The 18524-nt window shown below is 42.4% G+C and overlaps 1 protein-coding gene across 3 annotated transcripts in view; it reads left to right on the top strand.

Annotated features, from left to right (window-relative positions):
• The window catches only part of JAK2 (Janus kinase 2), a 137336-nt gene extending 118812 nt beyond the window's left edge, over positions 1-18524 (top strand). For all 3 annotated transcript variants that reach the window (XM_006115137.4, XM_075931627.2, XM_006115140.5), the window contains 4 exons: positions 3964-4136; positions 5751-5868; positions 6671-6784; positions 12344-18524. In XM_006115137.4, coding sequence (XP_006115199.3) covers positions 3964-4136; positions 5751-5868; positions 6671-6784; positions 12344-12451 — 513 coding nt within the window. In that variant the 3' untranslated portion in view covers positions 12452-18524. The remainder of the gene's footprint in view (positions 1-3963; positions 4137-5750; positions 5869-6670; positions 6785-12343) is intronic.

The following is an 18524-nucleotide window of genomic DNA, read 5'->3' as shown; positions in this document are numbered from 1 at the left end:
CCTTTTGATATTGTTAACCGTGTATATACCTGCAATCTGTTAGCAATGCTTCCTTCTAAAAGAATGATTACAAATACCTTATTCAGCAAATGAATATTTTATTTTCATTGCCAATGTGGGTTCACCATTTGTAAGTACAGGCTGTACCTCCCTAAACTAGAACTATCTGGTCTGGCAACATCTGTGGTCCAGTAGGACCATGGATGTTACTGGACCATAGAGCCCAGGTATAGGGAGGTCTGGTGGCAAGGCTAGGAGCGCAGCAGGGGGACCCATGGCAAGCGGGGGGGGGGGGGGAGAAGGGGTGTTCTGGTAGCTCAGTGGGGAGCTCTGGCCCGGAGGCAGCTAGCGGTACAGTGGGGAGCTCTGGCTGCTGGGGAGCTGTAGGTCCAACGGTGCTGCAGGGAACTCCAGCTCCAGGAATCCACAGCTGGGCTAGCAGTAGCCGGGCTGGTGCCAGGGCCAGAACGCAAGCCTGGGGTCAGGCATAGGCCAAAAGCACCTGACAATAAGGAAGAAGTGGAGGGGGGTGCTGGGAGGTCAGTGATGGGCAAATCCTGGGTGCCAGACCAGGGAGGTCCAACCCGTAGGACAGAGTTAACTACATGTCATATTTCTCATAGCCCCACGGGCACTGGCTTCCCCTTCCTCCCGTCCCCTCCCTTGCTGCCTCTAATACAGAAGCAGTAAGGTGCAGTGGGGGATGCACATAGTCGAGAGGATTAACCAATAAGCCCAGGCTTATCTGTTAATCATGTAGTCATCTACACATTGACATGCCTAATTCAGAAACATTACCAGTTTCCCACTCCAGTGGCCTGACTGAGGAATCAGGACAGCCATGGGAGAAGCCTGGATTTGAGAGCGAGGTCAGGTTTTATGATGGAAACTAGGCATGTCATGGAAGGGGCATATATGGATTTTAAGGCGAAAGTGCCAGCCATAACATTGTTAATGTGCCACTCACAGAAAGGCACCAAGAGCTTGCATTGGAGGGCATTGGGCCATCCTTTCTCCTTACAGCTGATAAAGTACTGTTGCCTAATGGTGCCATCTAGTGGTATAAAGAAAATGAGGAAACGTTGTTCAAAAAGATTGACACAAGTCTGGGGCAGAGGCAGGCAGGAAACTATGTGGAGGGGGAAAACACCTGACCTGCTCAGGGCTGGATTTCCAGTTCGGCACATTAGGTATATGCTCGGGGCACTAGTGTGCTGGGGTTTGTTAGCTCTTCAAAATTGTGTGCAACACAGTGGTCAGCCATAGATTGGGGTGAGGCAGGAGTGTCACTGAGGCGCATAAGGTGTAAATCCGGCTCTGGACCTGCTGCCTGTGAGGTGCTCCTCCTCTAGCGCCATAGGTTTAATGTTTAGAGTCATATAGCATAAGACTAGGATGAGTCACCAGACCATCTGGTCTGACTTCCTGCATCTCACATGCCTCCAGCACCATTCATGACCTGCATATTACACCCAACAGCCAAAAAGACACCAAGGAATTACAGCCCCCAGAATGTGTGCCACATGCAGAAAGGCCCTGCAATGTCAAGGAAAATTTTTATGCCAAAATGTTTGGTCAACATCCAAAATTTCGATGAGCAATTCTTGCTGGATTTTAGATGCATGGAAGGAAAGGAAAGGATTCTTATAAAAGCAGGGGTACTCAAACAGTGGGTTGCAACCCTGTTTTCATGGGGTTGCCAAAGTTTATGTTGGCCCTAGGACCCAGCAAAGCCTAAACCCTACCACACAGGCTAAAGTTATATGCCCCCACCCAGGGTAGAAGCCCTTGGGCTTCAGCTTCGGCTTCCCTACCCAGAGCGATGTTCCCTGTAAGCTCTGCACTTGGGCAGCCACCCAGGAGAGATTCAGTTACTGCCCAGCTGCTTAGCTGCATCCCACAGCATGTGTTTTTACTAGTAATGCACATTCATACAAGCCTTGGTGCACATAACAAAATTTAGAAAAATTGGAGAAAGTTAGAGGGAGCACTGGCCCAGAGAGGGGGTTGGGTGGACTCAGTCTTTGGTCCCTCCTCCTGGGGTTGTGTAGTAATTTTAGTTGAGAAGTGGGTTACAGAAAGGATGTTAAGATGCGGGTAATTGACTACTTACATAGCCAATACAATTTGTATCGACTACACGATCAGTTGATAAGGGAAGGCGGGATCTAGGAGCTACCCCTGCTGCGGCTCTGCAGTTTATATGTAGTAGGAGCTGGGTACCCAGGCAGCCTGGCTCCTACTACATTTAAACTGAAGAGCCTCAACTGGGATAGGTCCGGGACCCAGCATGAGCCAAGACTCGGACCGCTGCGCCTCTGCCTTTTAAATGTAGTAAGAGCCGCTCAACTCTTTAAAAGGCAGAGCCACAGCGGGGTAGGTCCAGGACCTGGCGGCTCTTACGTTTAAAAGACAGAGGCCCAGGACCAGCTACTCAGACCACTGCGCTTCTGTCTCCTCTGCCCTCCTCTGCGGAGATGGTGTTGGGGGAAACTGGCTTTTAAGCCAGCTCCCCCCAGTACCAGCTCTTGCTCTTCCCCACTGCTGCCTCTAAGACAGATGCAGCAAGGGGGGGTGGGAAAGTGAGTAGTGACTTGACTAGTCACTCACATCCCTAGGTTATGGTGCAATGAAGTTTGAGAATTGCTGGTCTAGAGTGATTGAACAGATGGCTTGCTTAATGTTTCCACACTGTTATACTTTAAAATTGGTCAGCTTCTACAAACACTCTGTGTTCTGTCCACTCCTCCCCACCACATACAACTGCCCAAACTAAGGATTTTCAACTTAGTAATAATAAAATCTGAAGTTGGATCCCCCCTAGGCATAGTTTGACTTCTATATTTTAGGGTGACACCTCGAGTCAGGCCAGTGGTGCCATGAGTGGGAGGGGGCAAATCATGTGTCTGTCTGAGGCTTGCAGTTTGAGGAGGCAGTGCCCACCCACCCTCACTCCATACATGCCCATGTTCCCCCTTCTCACATTTCAGCAGTGACCAAAGGAATAGTCACCATAGCCCAACTGCTTGCTCCTATAAGATGTTTGACATCTGAGGAGCAGCCAGAGCAGGAAGAACGTCTTATTCAAGACAGGGTTGGTCATAGATTTCCCCTACTCAGAGAATGAGAGTGAATGTTTGTGATAGGGGAGGATGGGAGGAAGAACATACTGGTTATGGGGATCAAGGAGGATGATAAAATAGAGCTGGATAGAACAAGCAAAGGAGAGAAGGGGAAACAGAGCCTATTAACACTGGAAGTCAAACAGGCTGGGTTATTGGTTGGCACATTGTTATATGGTACAAGAAATTTGGCTTGACTTTCATTCTCCCTGGGCTAATGAATGGAGGTCTGCCAACACAGCATTTTGGGCCATGGAGAAGGAGGTGCAAGAACTGCCCTTCTGAATAAGCTAGAATTAATGATGGGTGTGACTACACTGCACTGTAACTCGAAATAAGATATGCAATTTGAGTTATGCAAATTACGTATCTTATTTCAATGCTAATTCAAAATAGCTTATTTCATCAGCAGCACCAAATTTAGAAATAAAGCACTATTCCAAAATGTGCCTTACTCCTTGTAGAATGAGGTTTACAGGGACATCAGAATAGCGAGCCCAAAATAACGGGCTTGCTGTGAAGACGCGGGATAGCTATTTGGGGATACTTCAGTATCCCCAAATAGCATTGCAGTATAGACATAGCCACTGGTGGGCTAAGAAGAGGATTGAGGAAGCATTAAGCTCTCTCCAAAACATAGGCTTTCCGATAAAAAAAAGTCTGCTGTTCTTCCTGTATTTGGATTAAACTCTGTGAAACAAATTCACCACAGCCATAGACAAATGTGACTGCATTTAATTTAATGAAATTACAGCCACTTATGCCAGTGCTAAATTTGACCTTTTATCTCTATTAAGTTTTAAAAGCAATTATCTAATTTTTGTATTATCTTTACATTTAGGGCATGGAGTATCTGGGCACGAAAAGATATATTCACCGGGATCTAGCAACAAGAAACATCTTAGTGGAGAATGAGAACAGAGTTAAAATTGGAGACTTTGGTCTGACAAAAGTCCTGCCACAAGACAAAGAATACTACAAAGTAAAAGAACCTGGAGAAAGCCCTATATTTTGGTGAGTTTCCATTTGCTTAATGAAACAAGGCCGGATGTTTGTAGTACACAGAGAAGAATTGTATTGCACTGAAAGGTGCTAATATTTGTGCTTATTCTGGAGTCCCTGAAAGCCTAAGTCCATAGCTGTGGCTCAACATAAAAAGGCAAGTGCAGGATTTTAGTTACTGTAAATGTGGATATTTTCAAGCCGCTCTCATGAAGTTAATAATTGTCTATGTATTCTAGCTGGGGTTTTGAATTCTCCACTGTTGTTTAGCAAAGGTGCTAAATGTTTGAGAAGTTTAAAAGAAACGTAAAAAATTTTATCCAAAGAAACCCTTTTTGGTGGACTCTCCCTCTCCCTTCTGCATTTTTACTTCTTGCAGATAACCAGATAGAAGTTCTCACTGTGTATTTAAAGTTTTCAGGTATCTTTGAGGTATCTATGGGTTGATTGTTCACATGATCTGCCTGCTAATAGCCTTTTCCATACCAAGGTCAGTGTCTTCTGACCACATCCAGCAAAGTTTCTTCCTGGACTGTGAGAGTAGAAGGTAATGTTCAGGTGAGGGATGAGTTTCTAGAATAGGTCCGAGTCATCAGGACACACTATAAACCCCTCCTCTTTGGTAACACTTTTCTGTAATAGATGCTTTTAAAAGCATAATCTAGAAGCAGTTTCCTTTCAGCTAGGAAAAGGAAACGTGCAGAAGACTCTGTAGTCTCCTAGAGACCTCAATATGTGTATTTTAGGCCGGGTCTACAATAAACCTGGAAGGTTGGCTTAAGGTATGCAGCTCCAGCTATGTGCACAGAGGGAGGCGAACAGGAGCAAACACTCCCATCTGACTGTGAGGAGTACCGGCACCGACCAGAGCTGCCCTCAGCATTCAATTTAGCATGTCTTAACTATACCCACTAAATCAAATGCCAGAAGATTGATCTCCAGCAGGAAAAGTGGAAACATGGCCTTAGTTTGCTTGGGAAACATTACAGTACTAATTATGAAGATGAGAACTCTAGGATATATTAAGGTAGCTGCATGTTTAAATGAAAGAGCTTAATTATTTGTACTCTTGAGCAGGGTACATGCTGGTTGTATGAGCAGTACTTGTCAGCTCTAAGTACTTTAGAAGCGTTACACTCTAAAGAAAAGAGTTAAGAATATAGTGTTCAGTATACATAGATATTAGATTATTGAGTACCTGGACTGAAGAACTTAAATAAGAGTATAATTAGTTAGCATGAGCCAAATCAGTGACATTGATGGAAAGAGTCATTGACATGAATGGGCGTTGGGTCAGGCTCTTCACATGAGAGGATTTTTTGTGATGTTCATCATATTGCATAAGTGAGGCCGTTATGATAAACAGTTCTAAATACAATGTTGTAGAAACAGAAAGCAGGAAGATTTTAGTTTTTTTTTTTAAAGTTAAAACAAAAAAAAAGCATAGATACAAATGATAGTAATGTAATGAAATGCAGAGGTATAAATGCCTGCAAACTTGTAATGAGAAAATCTTACCTACATGTAGATTTACATAGTTTGGAGTCCTAAAAAAAAGTGCAGAATAATGTTCCTTTTTCCTTCCATATTAACTTTGCTGATGTTTCCCATGACTTTTTGATACAGGTATGCTCCAGAATCGTTGACAGAGAGCAAGTTTTCTGTGGCCTCTGATGTGTGGAGTTTTGGTGTGGTCTTATATGAACTCTTCACATATATTGAAAAGAGCAAAAGCCCTCCAGTGGTCAGTGCATAGTTACAGGTTTCTGGTGTTCCTTCTCTCTCGAGCTTAACTAAAGTTTTAGATTGTGCATAGATCTAAATCTGTAATTATTTAGTGTTCCTTTTGTGCTTAATTGGATTTTCATAGTGCAGCATGCAGTTATTAATGTTTTTCAGTATATTTCCGCCTATAACAAGTCATACAATATTAATTAGAAGGTGTAAAATTATCTAACATCTGTAAAGGCCTTAGCCATATTAGTGTTTATAACTGTATGAGACAGTTTTAAAATATTCAAATGTCAGACTTTCTCTCTTACCGAATACTTAAAGCTTCAGATATGATATCCTAATGCTGTCTGCAACCATTTCCAAACAAAACAACATTAATGCTTCAGAGAGATCGTGAGCCAAATCTTTTAATACTCTTGGTTACACACTGTCTTTACATTTTTAAATTTTGAAATATTTAACTTTAAAGAGTTGCTATTTAATATCCTAGTGACTGGTAGACTAAGAAATATTTATTTCATTGCTACTCTGATATGAAGGCATTGCCCTGGTTCTTTCTGAATACAAACAGAAATATATATTTAATATTTCTGCCTTATCTGCATCATAATTACTATCCTTATTTAGTTTCTGACTTAATCTATTGTTATGATTTTACTTGTTCCTGATGTATTTGAAATTTTCCTTCTTAGTGTCCTTTTACGCCATTGGTCATAGATTTTTTTTCCCCCTCTTCCTCCATAAACAATACTCCAAAATATTACAAAGTATAATTCACTTTTAGATTAATAAAACTTGACTTTGTATTTCAGGAATTCATGCGCATGATTGGTAATGATAAACAAGGGCAGATGATTGTATTCCATTTGATAGAGCTTTTGAAGAACAATGGACGGCTGCCAAGACCAGATGGATGTCCTGATGAGGTATTCAAATTAATATTTTTGTCTTAATGTTGGATTAGCCAGAGTGAGTTCCGTGTTTTGTGGTACTTGGGTTATTGAAGCAACATCACTGTGACAGGTCAGGACCCCCTTGAGACTGTCACTTGATGTGCTGTGACACCACTGAGCCTGTTTGCCCTATAATAGCCTGGGTACCCTGCAATCATGTGTTGCTGAGCACGGTCTCAGCCTGCCCCAGCACAGACACAGGGAAGGGCCATGCCCCTCTGCTTGTAATAGACAGCAGACAATAGTGTGAGGGACATATTCTTAGCACATAGATAGCCTTTCTGGGAGCTGAACCCTAAATAAATCTGTTTTATGATGCATGGAGACCTACAGAGTATAAGCTCATGAAATTCTCCCTCTTTCTCAGTGTAAATAGAGATATGCAGACTCCTTGTCCTTCCCCTACCAGATAATTATTTACACTGGGTTTATTAATAAACAACAGTGATTTTATTAAGTATAAAAGGTGTAAGATTTAAGTAGCATGCAGAACAAAGTAGGTTACTAAACAAAATAAAACAGAACATTCAAACTAAGCTTAATACATTAAAGAAAATAGTTACAGATAACAGCTCACCCTAAAAGTTGTTCTAATAATCTTCACAGACCAGACATCCTTTCAGCCTGGGTCCAGGTCCTTCCTTCAGTTCAGTCTTAGTTGTTTCAAGAAATCCTATTGGGTGGGATTCCAGGGGAGAACTGACAGCCAGGATTACCTCTCTCCCCACCCTTAAATAGGATTTGCCTAAGGCAGGAATCCCTGTCTACCAAACCCAACTCTTCCTCCCTTTCTTGTGAAAAGATACAGAATCCAAGATGGATTCCAGCCTCAAGTGACATGGTCACAGGTCGTTATAGAGCCAGAGGCCATTTCTTATAGGCTGTTCCTAATGCTTAAAGAATAACTAAGTTCACTGTCTCTTGCTAATGAGCCATTAGCACTGTGTTTGGCTTCCTCATTGTTGTACCTGATGGGCTTTTCCCAGTATGAACACATTGATAATAAATGTGCAGCCAATATTCCTAACTAGAGATACAAAAATGATGCATGTATAGAAATGGGATAATCATATTCAGTAATTCATAACCTTTCCAATGGTACATTATATGAGGCGTCTTGCATAAAATACATCTTGGTTATGTTATATTTATAGCATAAGTATATTTTCATAAAGCATATGGAATATTACATCACAATCACACAAAATGCATAGTCAAGTACACTGGAACGTTGTGCTGCTGTTTTATAGTAGTCTTATAGCAAGATATTATCAAACATTCGGCTCCCGCTTCTTAGTCTGGAAATCTGTCAATAACTTAAATGTAAAAATGTTGCTGAATATCTCTAGATACATTACCTGTCACCTATTGCAGACTTGGATTCAGAATTGCAAATTTATTAAGGCCCTTGGGAGATAAATAGATAGTTCAGTGTATTAACGTATCTGGTTGCCTTAATATTAGAGGAAAAATATTAATACAAGCATAAAGTCAAAAAATACAGACTTTATAATGGTCACAGTCACATTAACTTATCTATGTTTCATACTGTGTGTAATAATAGAAGTTTTACAACATAAATGGAAACTTTAAGCTACCTATCCTAATCTGAAAATAGGAATAGATAATACTATATATTGCTAGGTTCCTATTTAAGATTCCGTTAATATAAATAAACTTTGCATTTCCTGTCTTTTGTGATTTTAACTATACAACCTTATTATTAAACAGGAGGTTTTTTGCATTTAATTTCCAGATTTTTTTTTTTTTTTAAAAAAAGCTAATGTTTTACTTGATTATTTTTCTTCCCAAACTTTGAAATGCACATATTTGTTAGGGAGGAGTCTGGCCTAATTCTGCAAAGATTTACATATCTGCTTAACTCTACACCCCTATGGGACTACTCATGTACTTAGTTAGTGGAACTGTATTCATAGTTTAATAATGTGTATAATTCTCGGCAGGATTGAGACTTGTATTGTAATTGTGTTGGATTTATATACAAACACTATATTTAGAAGTGGCTTCTGAAGTTGTGCTTGCATTTTGTGTATATAACTACTGGTAGTTGTTTTTTTTATGAAAACCCCTTATTTGAGAACACAGACTGATCACGTATTCTGCCAAATGTCTTCAAAATATTCTAGTGTTATATATATTTTAACTGGTTCAGTTTTTGTAACCTTCCACATCTTTAGCCAGGCTTTCACAACTCAGATTGTTCAGGCCTCAAGGAAAGAAGATAACAAAAACTCATTAAATTTAAAAAAAATTCTACAACTTATCTCAATAATGATTACACGTTGGACATCCCTTATCCAGCACCCCTTGGGACGTGACTGGTCCCGAACCAAAGAATTTGCCGGACTAGAGAAGGTTCCCTGGCACCGCCCCGAGCCACCAACTCTGCCAACTCCTGCTGGATTGCTGGCCCTGCTGTTGCTGACCCAGCCAGACTGCCTGCCGTGCTCCAGCAGCCTACACTGCCATGGGTTGTCACAAGCTCTGGCCCTGTGCTGCTAGGAGCTGGCTCTGGCCCAGGTCTGGCTGTCAGGGGTTGCCGAGGGCTCAGGCTCCAGTCCCAGTCCCGTGGCAGCCCATGGGCTCTGGCCCCGCTTCCGCAGGCTGTCCGGGGCTCCTGTCCCATGCTTCCAATGGGCTGGGCCTCCTGTCCCATGGCAGCCCACAGATTCTGGCCCTGCTTTTTTTGTGGGCTGCCCGAGGCTCTGACCCCAGCCCACACTGCCATGGGCTGTCTCCAGCCCCATCTTGCACTGCTGGGAGCTGCCCCAACCTGGTCCCAGTGCCACAGGCTGTCGGGGCTGCTCCTGGGAGCTGCCATCAGCGTCAGCCCCTACCCCGTCCTACTGCTTCAGCCTGGTCCCTCTGGATTGCCCTCCTGCCAGACCATGGATGTTGCCGGACTAGAGAATTCTGGTTTTGGGAGGTTCCACCTGTACTACCCTTTCAGGGGCAGATATTACATAACCTAGTGCAAATGCTTTTTCACGGTAAAAAAAAAAAAACTGTGAATCTCTCAACTTTTTACACCCTGGTGCACTGATGGATCACAAGCTATTAAGCTGTTAATTTTTCACTGGCTCAGAGTTCATTTTATGAGTTATTTTGGAGTTAATTTCTTATTTTGGAGAGAGAGAGACCTTGTCTGCAGAGGCATGTTTTGTCAACAAAACACTGCCTCTTAAGCAGGTAGTATTTGGTTGGTTTGTATTTGAAAGTTGGCTTGGATACTAGGAATGACTCGGATGAAACTGGATTCATGGGCAGAGTGCAGGTGAGCAAGTCAAAGCTGCTCTGCAAGTTATCCTGAGGACATAACCACCAAATCTGTAGAGGTAGTGATATAAGTACAATGGAAACTTCTTAGAGTAAATTAATCTTTTTTTCATAGGACAAATTTATTATTTGTAGAGGTTTATTAGAACTGGAGTAGCAGTTATTGAGATGTATTGAAACATATCAGTGGGACTTTGCGAACAAAATATAATGTTAACATTTTTAGGGCTGGGACAGAACATAATCTGGAAATACTATCTTTGTAAGACTGGTCTTTGGTCTGTCTTGTAAAGTAAATGTGACACCTCTTCATATTTTTAGAAACATTCATTTAAAAAAAACAAATCCTCCTTTTTGAAAATGGGTTCACTACTTCAAGGATTTACCCAGCCTTTTCCCTCAAACTTAAAGCCATGCTCTTAAAACATTCCTCTGGTAGATCAAAGCTAGATGCCATCATTCACTGCTTTTGCTTATGTCCACCAAATAAAGTGGTTAGACAGACATGAGCTTAGGAGCTGAGCATTCAGTCTCTGCAGCACTGTGGCCCCCTAGCACTCAGAAGCAAAAGACTAATTCATAGATCCTTCTGCGGGGGGGGGGGGGGGGGGTGAGTGAGTGAGTTAGTTAGTTTAAAAACAAAAGTGTCAGTACTCCAGGGGAAAAGTTGTTGAGCTCTGACTGGAGGTGTCGGTACTGCACCCTGGGAAGTACCATCACAAAAAAAGCACTGCCCTTCTGGCAGCTACTATACTGACAGACCAGCTCAAAGTATTTGAAACTAGTTGAAGTTTCTATGTGTGTAATACTAATTGTTCTTTGAATAGTGTCCCTGTGGGTGCTCCACTTCCGGTGCATGTTCATCCCAAGCACCTTTGATTGGAGATTTTCATTAGCGATGTCCATTCAACTTATGCATGCACTGCTGATATACTTATACCCTGCTCCAAAGCTATATAAGGCTGCACAGGCAAACCATCCTCAGTTCCTTCTCAAAAACCTCTGCCTAAGATGGAGCTTAGCATTGTGAGTGCCTCAGCTAGTTGCTAGGTTCATTCTACTTAGTTTACTTTAATTAGTTGGAGGAAAGGTCACTAGTAGTGGTTAGTTACTGCTTATAGAATTATTGTTTTATTTTCTCTGAGGACATCTTCTCTGTAAGGGGCATGCCCAGTTTACTGAGGCTTAAATGTGCCTCACATGTAGAGAGGTGATCCCAGTCAACAACAGATGCCCTGACTACATACATTCACAGCCTGAGAGACTCTCCTGTCCCACAGAAGCGTCACTTTTATTTAGCCCTCAAGTCGAAGGCACAGAAGAACTGGGAAATCAAGCTCCATCTTAATAATGGAGCACTTTTTTCACCCTGTTTAGAACCAGGTCAGAGAATTTATTTGTACATCACTCCCCGTGGATAGCTCATGGCCCTCTGATGTCAAAGTAGCACTATCCTAGAAATAAGAAAGCCTCAGAGACCTCCTCTACCAATCTTAAGAGGAGTTCTAAATCATTCTTAACGTACCACATCAAAAAGACCTCGCTTTCTGACCTGGTCAACTGTCTTTGAGGCTTTCAAAGATACTGTCCTTGAGGCTCAGTGAAGGGATCTTCCAGCAAGGCAGGAACAGTGAAGGGATCTTCCAGCAAGGCAGGAAAATCCTACAGTTCTAAGAGTAAACATGGCTCCAAGAAGGTTCTAGTACGCCTAGTGGAGGTGGTCAGAGCAAACACAGAAGCTCAGTACTGTTAGACTTAACCCCTCTCTTGGTAGCCTTATTGAGTTCTTTGGTACCATACAAGATTAAGCCTCCATCTACATCAGCGTCAGCTCTGAAGTACTCAAAACCAGTAGTACAGTCCTGCAGAGACAAACATATCAATTCAGCAGTGCTGCGGCTCCATTTGGTGCCACAAAATGTTAAGTGTCTGAATGATTTATCAGTGACTACTGAACTGGAATCTTCATTGCTAGGAGGTACTACTACTATCTCGCAGTACTGAGAACCTCTCGGTTTCTAGCCCTTATTTGTCCTGGGAACTGTCACCTCCCTTTTTGGTCAGAGCTCCCTCGTAGAGGAAGAGGATGATGGAGACCTCCCTTCAGCATCAATGACCTGTTCAGGTTCTCCTTTGTATCCAAATACAAACCTGCTCTCTCAGAGAGTCAGGGAAGATGTCTGGGGATCTCATAATGCCTGGTGTGAGTAATCTCTTTTCTGATGTCTTTTTTAGATGTATGCCATCATGACAGAATGCTGGAACAATACCATAAATCAGCGTCCCTCTTTTAGGGAGATTGCTCTGCGAGTGGACCGTATAAGAGACAACATGGGTGGATAAGAGAACTGAAGATAATTCAGAGGACGTAGTGGAAGACAGAATAAAATCTGTCCTTTGGGTTGCTGTGGATTATACATGCATCTATCTACATAAGTGCAGGGGATTGGACTAGATGAGCTCTCGAGATCCCTTCTGGTCCTCTGATTCTATGATCTTTGCTATGGGCAAAATGTATGTGAAAATATTCTATCAGAACCAGCAACTGTGAGGAATTCTGGTCATTTTCTTCATCAGGATACATTTGCTACTATAAGGACACAACAACAAAATACTTTAATAGAAAGGGTGTTAATTTTCTAACCAGTGCCCTAATATGTGGTCAATTTGCATCACCAGTATTTGCCTTACTTGGCAATGCAAAAAAGAGTGACTTACCACTTTAGTGGGGTTTTTAGGAAGATGAAAAGACTGGATGTATTTCTTTGCCAAGGTGGAGATGCACAGAATATATTTTTAGTGTTTTCACACTGAATGTATAGCAACTTAGCATCCTGTGTAGTGTGCTGCACAAGGGCTTGTGCTTTATTAATATAGTTTTATAATTTTTCAATGTCAACGCAGAATTGGCTTCTTTGTAGGACAAATTGAAGAAGGGTTAGATAATTTACTAAGCAACTTTCAATGTGCCTGTTTGAGTCCATTATTAGCCAGCAATACATGCAAAGGTATGTATTAGGCTGTTGTGTAATGTACTGTAAATATTTTGAAGGAAAGGGAACAAATTTTAGTTTTATTTGTATAGCAAATCCTGTCCCCACCAAATTTTAACTTGTGAAATGGACAAGCATAGAAACAGCACAATCTATTTTCCTATCTCCCTTCTCCCCCATGTATCTGCTGCAGAAGTGCTGGGTTCTCTCCACATTTTAGGAAAATACAGATGGCAAGTGGAATTAAAACTGCTTCAGATAAAGCAATTACTTCAGTGGGCCACTTATGAGAATAAGAATGCTAAACATGTTATTAACCATATTACATGCAGTTATTTTGTCTATCTTAGTAACCTTAATATGATGATGAATTTAACTTTAAGGATTCTGCTTGGGGACTGAACACCTCCAAATCCACGATTCAGTATTATGAATGATTAACAGTGTCCTTGTGCCCCCACTCCCAAAAAGGAGTTTACAACAAAACTCCTACCTATGTGATCTGGTCTGCTTGCTAATGGAGTTGTACCATCCCATCTCAGATTTCCCTTCCTCTGATAAAACACCAGAGGGGTTGGGGAGAAGGTGATATCAGTGAGATTTCATGGGCAGAAATTCCTTCACATCAGTCTGAGGTTTAGGAACCAGGATTTGCCACCCTGCAAACAGGAACAGGCCCCACTCTCGGAACCCTGTGGGATCTGCGGAAACCAGAGATACCCATACAGACTCCCTGTATATTTATCTTGGCTCTGGTTCCAGTTCTGGCCTCAGTCCTTTTAATATAAGTCAAGGAGCTGTACAAAAAAGATAAATACAGCTCCAGACTCAAAAGCCCTTTCTAGGGGACTCATGGTCTTCTTCCCTGGTCCATTGCAGACCCACATAAGAGGTATACAATCTGTTGAGGTTAACGGAAGCCCCTTACCCTGTTACAGAGGGGAGTGTCCCAAGGAAGTGTTGCACTGTCCTCTCCTTCAACCCTTCCTGCACCCACACCCCCTCTTCCCAGCACCTGCACCCTCACCCCGTCCTCCACCCATGCTCCATCCCACACATCACCCTCCTTCTCACACCTTTTTATCCCCAAATTCCCTCCTAGACCTTGCACCCCCCACCTCCTCCTACACCCTGCCTCAGCCCAGAGCCTGCACCATAGACCTACTCCCACACCCACATTCCCTCAGAGCCCAACCCCTCACCCCTCCTGCACACAACCTCCCTCCCAGAGCCTGTCCACCCTTGCACCTCAGTCCCTTTCCTCAGCCCAGAGCCTGCACCCAAACTCCCTCCCAAAGCCTGTACCCCTTCCCCCACCCAAATTCTCTCCCAGAGTATTATGTGGATGGGATATGAGGGTAGGAAGCTGTGTGTGGAGTGTCCCCTCCATGAATATTTCTTGGGGGCACGATCTCCATTATCTCTAGCTGTAAGTCAATGACTGGTGTTTTCTAATTCCAGCCATATGATCCTATTTGATCTCTTAAAATATGGTAATTTATAAACTAAATTTAACTCTAAATTGCCTTGTTAGTGTGGTTGTTCACCTTTGTTTTTGTTGAGCAAATCTCATTTTCAGGGAAGCTGACAACCACACCTGGCACCTAGGCAAAGTGTCAGGGGCATCTCTGTTGGAAGGGGCGGGGCAGCCAGCCCTCAGTGCTGCCAGGAGTTCCCTCCCATGACCCCAGACCTTACAGCTGCCTGGAGCACATTGCACAGCACTCCAGTGGTGATTTAAAGGACCCAGGGCTCCCAGCCACCACTGCTGCTACTGTGGCAGTGGCGGGAAGCCCCGGGCCAGTTGTTCTGTTTCTCCCTGCTTCCCCCTTCCCCCTACCGGCTCAATTGGGCCTGCTCTCTTTAGAGGCACTTTTGTTCTATGAACCTTTGTTCATAGATCCAGATTTTTAGTCAAGTGGAATATTCATTTTTAAATAAATTGACAGCAGATTAATTACACAGGAAAATCATCGCAGACATTGAGGGGCACAGTAGTGCTGTCACGATATCTAAGAAAATTGCTTTTAAAAAGTACCTAAGTTCTAACAATGCTTACCCAGTGTTCAGCTTAGCCCCGTGCCAGTATGAGAATGGTTTGTGCCTCTATGGGACACCCTCCTGCAGATCTTACTTAGGCAGTCTTATGTTGACCAAAAACAGGAAGACTTTGCCAAGGGCAAGAAGAGCAAGCTCAGGCCTTCTATTCTGAAAATTGTATTTTACCAATAATTTATGCTTCTGTTGCCACAAAATTTGAAACACTTTAAGCGTTTTTTTAAAAAGTAACTTCACCATATATTTGTCAAATGCTTTTTTTTTCAAATCAGTTATTGCATTTCTGTACAGTGTTTTGAACTTGATTTTAAAATTTGTGCAAAAGATGTCTGTAGAGTCTTAACTTTGTATGATGAGTTTTGTAGGAATTTTGTTTCGTTTTGTTTTTGTAACCAAACAAAATATTCTAGCTTTATAAGCATTAAACAGCATTATTGCTGGGATAACAAATGCAGAAATCTAAAATGGCAGTGTATAACACTCAGTAGGTGGGATCCATGAAAGTCCATATGCACCTGAGCCCCAGATTTAGGAGCCTACATCCTGGTTTAGGCACTTACGTGCCAGTTTTAGCTTCACTGATATGTGAAAAACTCCTGCCAAACCCTGTAAGCACCTAAACTTACTGAACACCAAAGTGTTTTGAAGTAAAAGATCCCTAGGTACCTCTGTTTCTTCCTCTGGGTATGTGCTGCCTCATTCTTTTGGCATATTGGGCTGCATTAGTAGGAGCATTGCCAGTAGATGGAGGGAAGTGATTAATCCCATCTGAGGACAAATCTGGAATCCAGTTTTGGGCCCCCTACTCCAGAAAGGATGTGGACAAACTGAAGAGTATCCACTGGAGGGTAATGAAAATTATTAGGGGACTAGGGCACATGACTTACGAGAGGCTGAGGGGACTGGGCTGCTTTTAGGGATGTAAAATCCCATTTAATCGGTTAACAGGTTAAACATTATTTTAACCAGTAAACCAATTAAGAGGCAGGAGGGTTGCTCAAGCCTCACTGAACTGGAGCAGCCTCCACACTGCTTTAGGCAGGAGCTGATTTAGCCTCACCCTCTCTGCGGTGGGCCCAGGCATATTGCAGGCAGGGGATACTCCAGTCATCCAGAGCAGCCCCTGTCTGCAGGGTGCTGGGGCCTGCGTTGGGCAGGGGCTGCTCCAGCAGGCCCCTCCCTAACCCCCCATGAGGCTGGAGCAGCTCCCTGCCTGCCGCTGGTGAGGAGCTGCTCCAGCCCCCACCAATTAACAGTTATCCAGAACAATTAAGGGTGATTTACCGGTAAGCTGGCTACTTCGTTAACCTTTCACCTCCTAGCTTTTTTAGTTTACAGAAGAAAAAAGTGAAGAGGGATTTGATAGTAGAGGGGGAGGTGCCAAAGAGGTTGGAGAGAGGCTGTTCTCAGAAGTGCAGATGATAGAAGGAGCAATGATCTCAAGTTGCAATGGGGGAAGATCACAACTGGATATTAGAAAAATAAACCTATTTCACTAGGAGGGTGATGAAGCACTGGAATGGATTACTAGGGAGGTGCTGGAATCTTCATCCCTAGAGATTTTTAAGGCCTGGCTTGACAAAGCCATGGCTGGAATGATTTAGTTGGGGGTAGATCCTGCTCTGAGCAAGGGGTTGGACTTGATGGCCTCCTGAGATCTCTTCCAACCCTAATCTTCTATCTAGCTGACCAGATGCCTGTCTCCAGTCTGAGCCCATTAGCTAGAGAAGGACAGGCATTCAGACACATAACTTGTGTGCAGGGCCCAATCCTGTAGGCAGGCTCAGAGCCCCCTTACCACATGAAATCCAAGGACTGGACACAGGGTCAAGAAGTCCTGACCTTAGATTTCAAACCTTCCAAGCACTGTTTCATTATTTATTAACCGTGCAATGGGGAAAAGGGAGCCTTACTTCAGGCTGCTCCATAGCCAAGCGGTTAGACCATTCTCCTTGGATACACCCTTCAAATGCTCCCTAGCTGGGGGGGTTGTGGAGAATTGAACCTGGGTCTCCCACATCCTAAATGAGTACACTAACCACTGGCTAGGAGTTATCCAGTTGGTGCTACTCTACCACCACTATTGGTAGGGTGAGGTAGGTACCTGATTCCCTCAAGAAACACTTTAGGTGCCTAAGACACCTAACTCCAGGCAGCAGGTTCCTGTTAATAGATTGTTACTTAGACATAGGTGCCTCCCTGTAACCTGGATTTAGATGCATCTCTCCAAGAGAAGGTGGGGCAGGTCTTAGCAAAGACATTTCTAACTGGCATCTCTCACTGGCTAGCCTAACAAGCATGCTGGCTTTTGTGACTCTCTCTCCCCAATGATTGTAGAGGTACCTAACTCAGTTTGGTGGATCGCTGTGTTCCTGTAATTTTCTAGGTGACTAAAAATTGAGCTGTGACATGCGGTATTGCAACACTTAAGGCCCTTCATTGATCCCACCCTAGGTTTCCAATATTCAAGAGACACAGAATATAGCTTGTTTATGTAAAAATCTCAGGGACATTTTGTGTAATGCAATGAAGAGATCTTCCATACTGCTATTATTTTCACATGAATAAAAGCCCTTTGCTTGTTCTAGTACAGTATGACTGATTTCATACTCTATTTGATTTCATAAGTAGTGTTAGAACTTAAAATTTTTGAAGTTCTGTATTTTATTAAAACATTGTTAAAAACATGTTTTTTATTTTTTATATTCATTTTAATTTGTAGAGAGACGCTACAAATTTACATCAATTTTTTGTTCTGTTGGACAGGGATAACTTAATCCATTGTAACAATTATCTATATTAAAGGCTTGATCCCCATAGCCCAGTAAAATCATTAGGAGCTAAGAATGCTTAGCACTTTCAGGAGTTATGCAGTACCTTGCAAGACTGAGAACTTATGGACAAAAAAAAAGATTCAGACAAAAATAATCCCTTTCACAAATATAACTGTTCTGTTGGTTTTTAAAAGAATACAAAACAGTGATTTTGCTGGACTTGTTAATGCCAAATGTGGTAACCTTTAAAATCAATGTACTTCAGAAATTAGTTCCTATTCGTTACAGAAGCTATATATATGCTCTAGTATTTTGTTTTATATTCTATAGTCTGCATTAACAGATAAGCCATAATTATTTTACTTTCTTCAAATGGCATTCAGTTTGTAACATTTTCTTGTTATTTATAATGCTGTGATTTGTTGTGAAAAAGTGCTCCGTCCTACCTGTACATGACTGCTGCTATAAAGTGAAATTTTTATTACAGCTACTGCTTTTCAGATTTTTATATTTACAGGAAAATCATTTTAATATAAATGAAGTATATTATAAAAAAGTCTTCACAAACACAAATGTGTTTTTATTTCCAAA

The sequence above is a fragment of the Pelodiscus sinensis genome, chromosome 6 (assembly GCF_052426305.1).
Source record: "Pelodiscus sinensis isolate ZL-2025 chromosome 6, ASM5242630v1, whole genome shotgun sequence".
NCBI lineage: Eukaryota > Metazoa > Chordata > Testudines > Trionychidae > Pelodiscus > Pelodiscus sinensis.
This window is presented reverse-complemented; position numbering and strand designations above follow the sequence as displayed.